At 37.9% G+C, this 12297-nt stretch overlaps 1 protein-coding gene across 1 annotated transcript; it reads right to left on the minus strand.

The window, feature by feature from the left end:
• Window positions 1–8342: 8342 nt before the first annotated feature.
• On the minus strand, window positions 8343–11533 carry barx1 (BARX homeobox 1). Its single transcript, XM_062473039.1, has 4 exons — window positions 11021–11533; window positions 9244–9535; window positions 8986–9070; window positions 8343–8865 (listed from the first exon to the last, which is right to left on the minus strand). Exons 1-4 carry the CDS (start codon window positions 11220–11222, stop codon window positions 8698–8700), a joined length of 747 nt encoding a protein of 248 aa, XP_062329023.1. The 5' UTR covers window positions 11223–11533; the 3' UTR covers window positions 8343–8697.
• Window positions 11534–12297: the final 764 nt, after the last annotated feature.

A 12297-nucleotide genomic window follows, 5' to 3' on the forward strand; every position in this document is an offset into this window, starting at 1 on the left:
AGTCAATGAACAATGAACATTGAGAGTATCAAACACTAGTTGACTATTAAACATGTAGTATTTCTCATGTGTGTAAATGTATGCATTTACATAAAACGAGTCCATATGAAAACACTGATTCTAACTTCATTGTGCACTACAGCAATTATAACCGTCACCATTACTTATTGTCTCAAAACAGATCATAGAATTACTTGCGGCGGCTGTGCCAAGAGTTCCTGATTGTTTTCACTGAAATCCACAAATGTAGGAAACTTCCCCACGTTATCCAAGTCCCATGTGAGGAACATCTGGGACATGACTAAGCCTGGGGCTCAGACAAACACAAAGGACCTCTGCTATTTTAATCCACAATGAATATTTCTATAGCCTGCAATCAAACAAAATGAGAAAGGATTGGACACACTTCGGAAGTTCTATAAATTAAAAACAATTGCATGAAATGAGGGAACATGGTTGCTTCATGCTTTTCTAATCCCAGCTAATGACCGACCACCATGCTTCTTACAGTAGAGCTATACAGTATGAAATAGCAAGCTATGTTTCTCGTTTGTCTTTCTTGTTCTCAATACACATTTAATCATCAAAAAATATTATTCAAAATTGTTAAAAGATGATGGTCCATGACATTTCTAATAACTTAAACATGGCATAGACTTGTCAAGTTGGCTGCTTCATGGACACTCTGCTTAGCACTCCCATCAGTGTTTCCAACAGACTCGCCTGTCTACATATAAAATCATGTGAATTTAAAGCAAAATACAAAGTTTAAAGTTAAAATTTAGCAAAAAATATATGGAAGTGAATTAAGGATGTCTTAGGTTTTTAAACAAAACACCAATGAACTCTACATTTCAAATTTGTGTTCACAGCTCCTTTCCATAGCACTTCTGTTTCAAAACTCATGGGATCAGAATGAGTGGAAGTATAGAAGTAATTCAAGGATGTGAGATAGTATCTAAGTAAATATACTACAGTTCAGAAAAACAGTAATGTATTATTTCATTGGTTGGCCACTAATGATGGCAAGTCTCTGGACCCAAACCGCAGTCATGCTGACCCACACTATGCTCAAACAATTGAAATATTTGGCTAAAAACAGAGCAACAAATTGCAGTATATTTAGCACATTGTCACCTAAACACATATCAGTCACACACTTTGTTTCATTCTGTCATGAATATATCTTAGAACATTATACTAAGGTATATGTATGTATAATAAGAATCAGGTTAGAAAAGTAAAATTAATTAAAGTAATTAAGACCATCTAGTGCAAGTCCACTTTTTGATGAATCCACAGCAGCCACAGATTGATGACTTGGGTATCTGTGTGTTCTGTGTATCCTTCTAATAACAATTTGTTCATCACCAGCAGCACTGGGATTGACTTAAAGCACTGGTGAGTAACATATTTTAACAATTAGGGTAAATTCCTTCAGTTGCTTGCACATTTTATTGAAACTTAGGGAGTAGAGTTGCACTACACAGATGTCGGCACATTCATATTTTATAATGGGAAGCAGTAATGTAAGATACGATAGCTTCTGTTAGATTCAGGAAGGCTCAAACCTATAAGCTCATGTGTGCATGAAATATATTGGTAATAAACAGCAAACTCTACTTATTTAACTTTTACTTGTTAAAGACAAAAGGTTCAGTGTGTTAACAAAGCTGCACCAAAAATTGGGGTAACATTACACTATCCGTCTAATATAAAAAATATACAAAACAAAACGGACTTAAAAGCCTCTCACAAGGAAATCATTTAAGAAAAGATGCATGAAAGGTCTGAGGAACAAGCTTGTTGTAAAACAAAAGAGCTGAGTGGAATCACAGAAAACAACAAAAAAGAATGATTGGGAAAATCCTTTTGCTATGCACCATAAGTTCATCTTGAACTTGTTACCAAAGATACAGAAAAGCAGACACAGAAAAGGCATATCCTTTGCTCCCTTGTCATGTCTTACTTCTTAAAAGCCGTAGAAAGTGGGATTGACTTTCAAGCTGGATTTTGAAAGGAAAGGGTTTTTGTGCAGTAATTGCTATATAATGAGGGTTTCAGTGACCTCCTGCCACATCTTGGCCATGTTTTTTTATTTACTCGTCTGGTGAAAGCCAATGGCTCAGTTAAAGAGATGGAAAAAATATGTCTTTCCAGCTCCTGCAGGAATTTGATTTCTCCCAACAGCTGTCTTGCTTTATACAAGCATGAAGTCAGGGAATCGCCCATCTCAAATCAATCACACTGGTTGACGTTTCCTTCAAACTGTGTTCACAAGGCTAACAGGGGGGTGGAGGGCTAAAAGGGAACATCACATTGGCAAACTATCAGACAGAGTGATGTGTTCTTGTTTATGTGCTCTAATGCCTTTTCCCATTAGTAGCATGACTTTGAGCAGTCATTTCATGGCTAGGAAATCACCTGACACCTGCAGGAGAGGAAATAACAAGTCCATTAACCAGGAAAATTAGGGGCTGCTCGATTAATGATTTTTCATTCATGATCATTTTTTATTAAATATTTTACTTGAACTCATGCTAATATTCAATCATTCTAATGTTTTATTATTATCAGTAATATTACTTGCAATTATTATAACACCAAAATTATGTATTAATGTAATTATATATATATATATATATATATATATATATATATGCACACACACACACACATAGTATTATATTGTGTTCAAGACCATGAGCAATTATCATTTATTATAATCATATCAACAAAACGATGTATGTTGGTCTTCAGAAGAAAAAGACCAATGGGTATATTTTGTTATGTGTATATTTTTGTTAAGCCCCACAGTCTCCTACAGTAGGTGGATATGAAAGGTACAATGTGCATTTGGGTCATTGCGAATTATAAAGTGAAATTCTGATGTCTGGGGACACATACAAATGGTGTTTATTTTAAACTGCAGCCTTGGGTGAGTGCCCACTCACTGGCATGGGTTTATGTGAACAGAGAAACAGTCAGGACCTTATTCTACATCACTTGAAAACTCAAACATTTTCCTCAATAAGTCCTGTCCAGTTCACTGCCTCATAGAAGTGGTAAAAGTTCAACACCATTATGAATGGGACTTTCATTAAAGTGGATATTATGTGTAAAGCTATAAGATCAGCAGGACTGCTGCTAAGTGTGTAAGTGTACCTGTCAATAGCAAGCAAGGTGGATATATCTGTCAGAAAACATACAGGGAATTTGTAGTCTGGACTCAATAATCATTTGGAAATTGATTTGAATCAAAAACTCAGTAAAAATAACGGTAATGGCTGTATGCCTTTTCTCTCGTGTGTTGGCCAATACAAAATGGATTTAGGAAATGTTTGTAGCCCTTGTCAACGCTCTGCATGCATTCCCATCACTATAATACAGAGTAATGATAACATACCTTCCTTAATCTCAACATCATTCAGTTGGAATTACTGCTTGGAATTTCATTTACAACAGTTTGACAAAAACGGCATGTTGTCAGGGGACCTCCAAAGAAAACAACAGGAGAAATGGCAGTGCTAATATGGAGCTGGGCCTGTTCAGAGTTGGGTTTCAGTCTGTTTGGGATCATACACTGCAGTTATGGCACATTTGTTTCATTAATCAGGGGAGCTTTAATCGGAGTGAAATCCTCCCGTGTTGCTGGGCAGACGCTCAGTCCCAGGCCCCCTGTCTGGGCTCTGTTTAAGCAGCCACCTTTTCACTCCATAAACACCCACCTCTAAAATTGGGGTCAACCCCTCTTGCTTGCACCAAATGCAATCATGCCACAACAAAGAGAGGTCCCTTTAGTGATTAAACTACAATGAGCCTGGATGTTCCAAATCTGAAGATTTCTGAAGGCCAACTGTTCATCTTAATGGTAACTGGAGTCAATGCTGTCACTTAGCATGGTCTAAAGCCATGAGAGAAAATGTGCTTATGCATAATGCCTATATTACCAATAGTTCACTAGTAAGCATGGACTTACACATAATATGAGATCTGTTGATATAAAAGAGTTCAGGCAGGGAACTCTGTGAGCGCATTTTCAAATAGCACTGCAGTACAGCTGTGTTCAGTTTCATAGGGCCTTACCCCATGGTGACAATAAAGAGCAGCACACACTCACACAGGTACATGCACAGACATTTGGAGGGGCTATTGCTCTAAAATGAAAAAAGCCCCCCCCCCCCCCCCCCACCAAGCTCAAAAAAGCGATCAACATTATCTCCATGACTTCAAAAAGTCACGTGAAAGTGGAAGGGTTTTCCATCTCCTTCACTCGCAGTGCACCCAGTGCACCGGCGTGAGAATACAAACAATGTCATGTGGCTGGGGGCAGAGGGCAATGCTGACATTATGGTGGCAAAATAAATTAACACAGAACTGGATGATATCGCAATTTTATTTTATTTAACTTTACTACGTTTATTTAGGCTCTTTCTCCAGAGGGGCAGATCAGCCAATCAGGGCAACGGGCTGTTGCCCAGGCAACAATAGCCCGTACCTGTGCACGTTCCCTCCACTCACACACAGTTCCATATGTTGCTATGTACTTGTATATTGTGTTAATTGCTGCCACCCTCCACTATTTCCAGCTCCTCCACACTTAGGCTATATTGTTCCTGTCCATCGGGGGAATTTATACCATGTGCTCTCTGCTTTGTTATTGTATGCAGGTATGCATCACTAGCTGCTCCAAGGCAGTTCCACCTTAGTTTGAACCACTCCACCAAAGTCAAACCTATTTCCATTCCCAAAATTGTTTTTATGAATATGAGTGTCCTGACTCAAATGTGGTTGGTATGTATAGAGCTTTGTGATGCTTTACCTTCCTTCAGTCTGATATCTGGTTTGACCTGTCATTAATCTGCATATGATTAGGCCGTGACATGATTTTGACATGCCAGTGAACATTAAGGACTGATTATCCATTTGCTAGAGATGGAGGAGGTTGAGGGAACTACAGATGTCCATGTCAGACAGAGCACTTTAGGGTGAAATTGAGAACTGTTACATAGGACCACCAAGCTATTAGGAGGTGCTCTTTGAACATTTTATATTTTGGATGATCAGCAGGAATTTTAAACATCCAATTTGAGATGATTAAGTATATTTTTAAGTTCTAGGTAATGTAAATACAATGATTTTTACATGGTTTAAATAAGGGGGATTCCATTGATGCACTAAGCAGAGAAGTAATAATTATGTTTATGTGTCTGTTAGATTTAACATGTATGGCACTGTATGACTACATATTGTGTGTTTACAACCCATGACATTTGAGTAACAGGATTGACACTTTTGACCAATGTTTCTTTTCAGCTCTTAATGGTCAAGACAAGGCCATGTCTCCAAATAGGCCATGTATAAAATGTATTTCACCTCCTGTATATTGTTCTTGAAGCAGAAATAACTGAGCTGATCACAATGTTAAATTGTGTTCATAAACATAGGCCATGGCAACGATAAGTAGCCTATATACTTAGTATTGATATTAATGTGACAGTTAATCTTGGTGCGGGGTGTTATATGCTATTTATGTTATTGGGGAATTTAAGATTTTATATCGATAAATAAGCCTAGTAGGCCTAGTGGTTTAACGTAGGCTATAAAACATATCAATGAAGTCTTTCACAAATTAGAAACATGTATGCGAACTGAAAGCATCTGATGAACAGTTAGAACAATATCCTACGTGTGATGTGCCTGGGTTAGGCCTAAATAAGGTTGAATGGTGCTGACTTCCTCCACCCATCATCTGAGCTGTGAAACTACGAGAAAAAAAATTCCTTCTATCTTCATACTTTAATTTTGAAAGAGACAAATCTGAGCCTTTATGGACCAAGAACAGAACACCGATCAAGAACAAAAATGACAAATGATATAGTTTACATACAATTTTATGCGTGACATTATTTGCCGAGTTGTTTGTAGGCCTAATTGCCTTTTAGAAATTACTGGGCGGTTAATTGTGTTGAAGGACAGTGTAGGCCTACACGAGACGCGCAATAATGGCCTTGTTAAATGACACCTGCTTGCGCATCTATTTCGTTCTCGGAAACATATCAATGTACATATAGTGTACATATGTATGTTTTGTCATTTGAAAATAGTATTTTTGTTAGTTGTCAGATTGTTTATGTGGGAAATAGGCCTATGTCAACAATTATTGCACTTTGCGACTAAAAGGCGGTGGACAAAATGTGCATATAAATTCCGTTTGCATGTTGTCTCATAAAATTCAGTCTATACTATCAAATGAAGCATCTCAATAGACTACCAAGCCTGAACATCAACAAAATAGGCTAACATAAAGTCTTAAGATGTTATGTTAAGGCTAGAAGACACATGCTATCTAAAACTCACAGTTCCACTCACATCAAGATTTTAGGATTCTCATGAACTACATTTTTATTAGGCTATTATTAGGCTTGACGTTGGGTTTCGGAGAGATAGTTTTCAGATTAATCTGTGTCCCTTTGGGCTCGAACAAAAATCAGACCACAGCCAACGCTGTTCCAACTCAGGCTACAATCGCTATAGAATAGTTAAAGGCTGTATACCTCTTTGTCATGCTCCCATTTTGTCGAAGGGCACATATGCATCAAAGCACAACATGTTTGTTAACACTGAGAAATTGCAATATCCTGATATATTGACAACTTTAAAATGCAGCCGTGAAAGTTCTTTCAGCAAGGACCCGGCGTCTTGCCATTGAGAATAATGCTTTCAGGGCTGGAACCGCAAATGCACACCAGTTTAAGTGGGACGCGTCGAAAACGAAATCAGTGCCACATGATGGATTTTTAGCCTATTAAGTTATGTAATTACTTGAAGCGAATACAAGTTAAAGTTTTGGGTGGTTTGCAAACACTTTGGCTACACGTTTATATATGTTATTTTGAACTTGGCCTAGCTCTTTATGGACAAGGCCTTTTGGTCCACACACTGTCTTGACAGAGGTGTTCCAATGGCGTTTGACAATGGTAGGCCTACGTTTATCCCTCTCAGTCCCAACGCATGACAACACATGACCTGCAACTGTCTATAAGACAATAAAAAAGACCACATTTTGTTTTACTTCAACTTAATTAAAAGGACATCCTTCCACGTAGGCACGATGATGGTCCATGTTTTGACATATATTCATGTTTTGTTTGGAACAAAAATGTGTTTCAACTTAATTAGCCTAAAGCAATTGTGTTTTCATTTTTAGAAGTGTCTAAATAAAACGATGCTCAACATATTGAGAATAAATACAATACTGGCATGACCTACAGCAACTTCTAACTTCTAATAAACCATCCAGCCACAACTTCATAAAAAAACATGCTATTTGTTTGCTGTAAAAAACATTCTAAATTTTATGGGAAAGGATTATCTTCCTCCATGAGCTATTCTGTTATTCCTCACAGATTAGTCGTTTCTGCTGCGCCTGACCACACTTTTTCACCTGACTATAGGTCTACCTCATGTCTTTTTTTAGGCATTCTGTCTGGTAACTTTTTTTTATATGATCCCCTTTTAAAGGAATTAAAAACATGTTATTTTTAAGAAGCGAATCTGGCTATACATTAGGCCTATGCGAATGACTTGTGCCCCCCTTCATTTGATTGAAGGAGACTGTTCTTATTCAAATAGCAATATTATATTTGCAAGACATATCGCGCTGTTTAAACTGAACATGGAGTTACGGTGTAGATGTTCGTATGAGGCTATATATCAAGTATAGGAGAAGTGATCCAAGGCATGCGTCACTCATTCAGTATATCCCCACAAATGCCATAATTATTACACAGGCATGACTCATAGTTTAAATTCTGTGATGAGAAAGATTTTTGTAAATATTTATGCAAAGCTTTGAAAATACTGTGTTACCACATATTTACAGAACACTGTAAACATACCATTACAACATTCTAAGATAAAGTAAGCTCTCCCACAACCAACCAAAATTATTCGTCCAATGAGACATGTCCTGTGATGTGGCTAAAAGCAACTTCTATATTTCAAGAGTAATCAAGAGCTTATTTAGGTAGCTAGCTATAAACTGTACATGATTCAGTAAAGTCTATAATCACATAAAACTTGGCATGAGGGTTGCACGTTTACTAGCCAATAGCACCGGAACTCAGCACCTCGATGGCCTCCAATCAAGCATTAAAGTAATAAATAAGGCTATATTTAGACAACGGCGACTAATGTGTGTTTTTTTTAAGTAAATGCAGTCTACCATGAAAGTAGAAAGGAAATACCTGTAGGCTTTATTTATTTAAAAATGAGCTAGTGAGAAAATTGTGACATAAACTTAAATTTGGGCTAAAACGTTTTTCTTCGACGAAAATAAATTAAGGCTACAATAAACTGTTAGTGAAAAAATATTTAATAACTCCTCGATGTCTTTGATAACATAGAGCCCAACAAAGCAAACATACATAAAACAGAGTCCATCAAATTCAATGAAATATGAGTTGACCTACTGATCATTGTTTCTGTTCCTTCCTGTAGCCTACAACTCGACAGCGTTGGAGTCGGGACGCATTTGATGAACATGATAGGCTATTCGGAAGACCAATGCCAATAGAGGTTCACAATGTCAAAATGTCGACTCAACACTGAGGGACTTCAGTCCATGGACGACAATTATGCATCCGAGAGTTTATGCCTAAAATAGTCGGACAGACAACATCTCAAAGAGCCACATTACTCCTCTTGATTATTGTCTGAATGTGAAGAAGTAGAACCGTCGGATTGTCGGTCAAGGTCGCGAGACCTTTCTTGTTCAGAGAGCTGATCACTTGAAGGAATGGAGTTCTTTTTAGGACGGCCTTTAGGTTTGGTTGGTGATTCCAATCCTCCTCCTTGTAACACCTGCATGGCATTGGTATTATTTAATCTATAAATTGAGCAAAATAGTATTTCTTATGTCATTAATGTACAGTTTTAGGTGTGCCAACAAGATGTGCCATTGCAGGCTGCGTCAAGACTTACTATTTTTTTCCACTTCATTCTTCTGTTCTGGTACCACGTTTTTACTTGTAGTTGACTTAGGCCCAACGACTCAGCAAGGTCTATTCTGTGACACACACAACATTTAATTTGAATTTATTATTTATATGTCTGTCATGTTCCAATGTTTAGACTTCTAGAACATCAACTAGGCCTACTATTTGGAACTTTTTTTAAAAACATGGATTAGTCAACATAATAACTGCAGACTCAATCTATGGGCCATGGACAATGATATACCTGTCTGGTGTAGAGAGATACTTCTGCTTTTCAAATCTCTTTTCCAAGCCCATTAACTGCAACTCAGTAAAGACTGTTCGACTCCTCCTGCCCTTTTTAGTCTTGCTGCCACTGTCTGCGCAATGCTCCAATTTATTGCGGAGGTGGAGATCTAGCGGCAGGTGATGAGACGCCGAGCCGACTTGTAGACCTGGAGCACCGGATAATAGGGAAGATCCTAAAGGCGCCCCCAGTGAGCATGAAAGTGGGGACATAGGGAACTTCAGGATGCCCGTCTGGTCGGCCTTCAAAACTGCAGGTAGAGAATATTGCATGGAGGGTATCAATATTTTTGATAGGACAAACGATACACTCTTGCGATTGAAATTGCCCTGCGCTGATATTTGAATATAGCCTACCAAAGTATATGATTTCAACAAGAATTGGGCACAATAACGAATGAATTAGCAATAGCCTAAACACAAAAGTGTTAGGCTTCATCATAGGCATAATACATTATTATTACAAGTCATATCATCAATAATAAGTCAATAATTAACATTTAGTCTATTCATTTTGCAGACAGAAATGCACATACAGGGACCACCAATTAATATAAGTTAAAAGTGTTCAATTTAACAGTGGGCCGATGACAATTAAGGAACAAGGCACAGTGCAACAATAACATCCTTTCAAGTACAACATCACACAATTTCAATAATAATAATATAGGTCTATGCAATAAGGATGATGCAAACAATATATATAAGGCACATAGTATGCGTAATATGCCTAATATGATTACATGAACTTAATACAGGCCTCGACTAGCCAACATTGTCAAATATAGGCGAAATAGTGATGGCGAAATACAGCCATGAAATAACATTTTAAGGGGAGTCACTTGGAAATCTCCACATCTGGCCTATATGGCGATCAGTTGTGATAGCGTAATGCTGAAAGACATTTAGGCCTAGCCTATAACTGAATGCGGCCAACATCCATTGTATTATATCGACACATAGGAAAACTGTGTGGCATAATAGGAATTGGGTGTTCCACCTTTTGCTCTGGAATATATGTTTTTGTTGAACAGGCTATCAAGACGTAACGTAGAAATGCACACGTTGGCAAGGTCGGACGCGCGTAAAAGAAAAGTCTAGCCAAACAAGAAAGACGCAGTCTGAATTAACAAACCAAATAGGGTATTCTAATCCTTTTTGATGACTATCTACTTTGTTTCACACACAATTAATGGTGCTTTATGCAGTTTAACAATATAGAACCATATAGGCTAAAATAGCCTTGTTTACGTGGAAATAGACAATATGGAACATTACCCTTTATTAACATTCCCCTCTCCCACAATGTTCCAAATAATTTTACCTACATACTAATCGACATAATAGCCTATTTAGGTTTCACACAATCATTATTTTGAGAAATATCCTGGGTCCCTATTCGTGTCTATGTATCTAACATTTGTATTAAGCTTAGCCTACCGTTTCAGTTCATTTGGAAACACATAGTAGGCTAGGCTACAAAAGTTAGATTACAAAAAATATTTTTCCAAATTAAAAGATGGAGTACCAAAAATGTTAATGCACCAAGACAGTCCTAAATCTTTTGAGATAAATATTGGATGCCTTTTCTGCAAACTAGAAACATAAAGCAAGGTAGTAAGTGTGATAAATAACATATGACAGGAACAGGTCTAATAGTATAAATTGAGTTTGGCTGAATGCAGTTTCGGCCTATTGTTAAATCAGAAAGTGATATCAAAATGGCCTAAACTTACCCAAATGGCTGTGGAACGGGCGAGCCGATAACAGAGCATGTACTCCAAATTTGAGTAGCTCACCGGCCGGGGCAGACACCTTGTGATCCGGATGTTCAGTCAGAATCTCCTCTATCATGAAACTTCTGTAGCGATGTGATCTATGGTCAGGATGTGCCTCCGGGGGATAGTAATGTGCTCCCATGTCCAAGTGATGCTGCATTGTATTTCAACTTCAGTGCAAAACAGGTTAAACGATTCTTATAGTCCGTTGTTGTGAAAAGCCCCCTGATGCGTTCACATCTGAAGGTTCTTTAATATTTTCAAATTGACTGGGTCTGCGTTATATCTGGGCTGAGGGGAAGCATGGTCAGGGTTGGTCAAATGAAATCCTATTTAGTCTGAACGATGTCCTCTTCGTATCGAGGTGTTCCAATGGCGTTTGATCAGGTACCAAACCTCCAAAAGTTTTCAGCAAGTAGACTACGTGCGTATGCAGTGTAAAGAAACAGCCCCAATCTGTCCGTAAAGCGTCACCTTGCTTCTGAATTGAAGAATGAGATCATGTCTTTTATGAGTCTCGTCCATAGGCTATGCCCCTCCTTTTTCCGAGGCTACACGGCTCTCTCCCAAAGTCAAATGCAAAACGTGTCTTATTTCTGCATGAATTTGTTTGTCTGAATACTTATTGACCTAAATTAGCGTAGATTTACTTGCTATTGCTTAATGAGCTCTGAAAAAAAACAAAGAAAATATGTGTTGTCTAGGCAAAATTTGTCAGAATGCGTCGTTTTGTGATAAACTTAAGGGACTGTAAGGTAACACCTGAATAGTAGGCTAAACATACTTTTAATTGGAAATAGGCCATTTTATTTCAAAACAGTAGGCCTACTCTATAGGCTAACTCAAAAACAAGTTCAAAAAAAGGTTACAAGTAGCCTATTAAAAGACTAGGATACTACGTTATTTTTCACAACCACTAGAATGCACTATTAGACCGCTCTTCGATATCTGCCGAGCCGACGTGCCCAGTGTGCATGGCGAGGTAAAGGTGATGGAGCTACGAGAAGTGACTATAGCGTAATTTTGGCATGAAAAACAGTTATTTGTTTCATTCCATTAAAACATTGTTAGAATGTGAATGCAAGCCCAAGGGATAGGCTACGGCAAGTGGATCTATTTCCCATCAATAGCCCATGTAAAATGAACACCTTAAGGCGCTATGTGGTGCTGATAATAGCTATATGTGAATTCGCCTATAACCCATTAGCTGCAGTAGTAGGAATACTAAATACAGA

This window comes from Osmerus eperlanus, chromosome 1 (assembly GCF_963692335.1).
Source record: "Osmerus eperlanus chromosome 1, fOsmEpe2.1, whole genome shotgun sequence".
NCBI classification, from domain to species: Eukaryota; Metazoa; Chordata; class Actinopteri; order Osmeriformes; family Osmeridae; genus Osmerus; species Osmerus eperlanus.

What these genes read in the sequence shown, in the direction of transcription:
- barx1 (XM_062473039.1), bottom strand. Translation starts at nt 11,222, where the DNA reads ATGCAGCATCACTTGGACATGGGAGCACATTACTATCCCCCGGAGGCA. An exon ending in CCCGTTCCACAGCCATTTGG is followed by an intron (nt 9,536 to 11,020) that starts GTAAGTTTAGGC and finishes CTCTACCTGCAG; the next exon opens with TTTTGAAGGCCGACCAGACG. An exon ending in GAATGAAGTGGAAAAAAATA is followed by an intron (nt 8,866 to 8,985) that starts GTAAGTCTTGAC and finishes AATGCCATGCAG; the next exon opens with GTGTTACAAGGAGGAGGATT.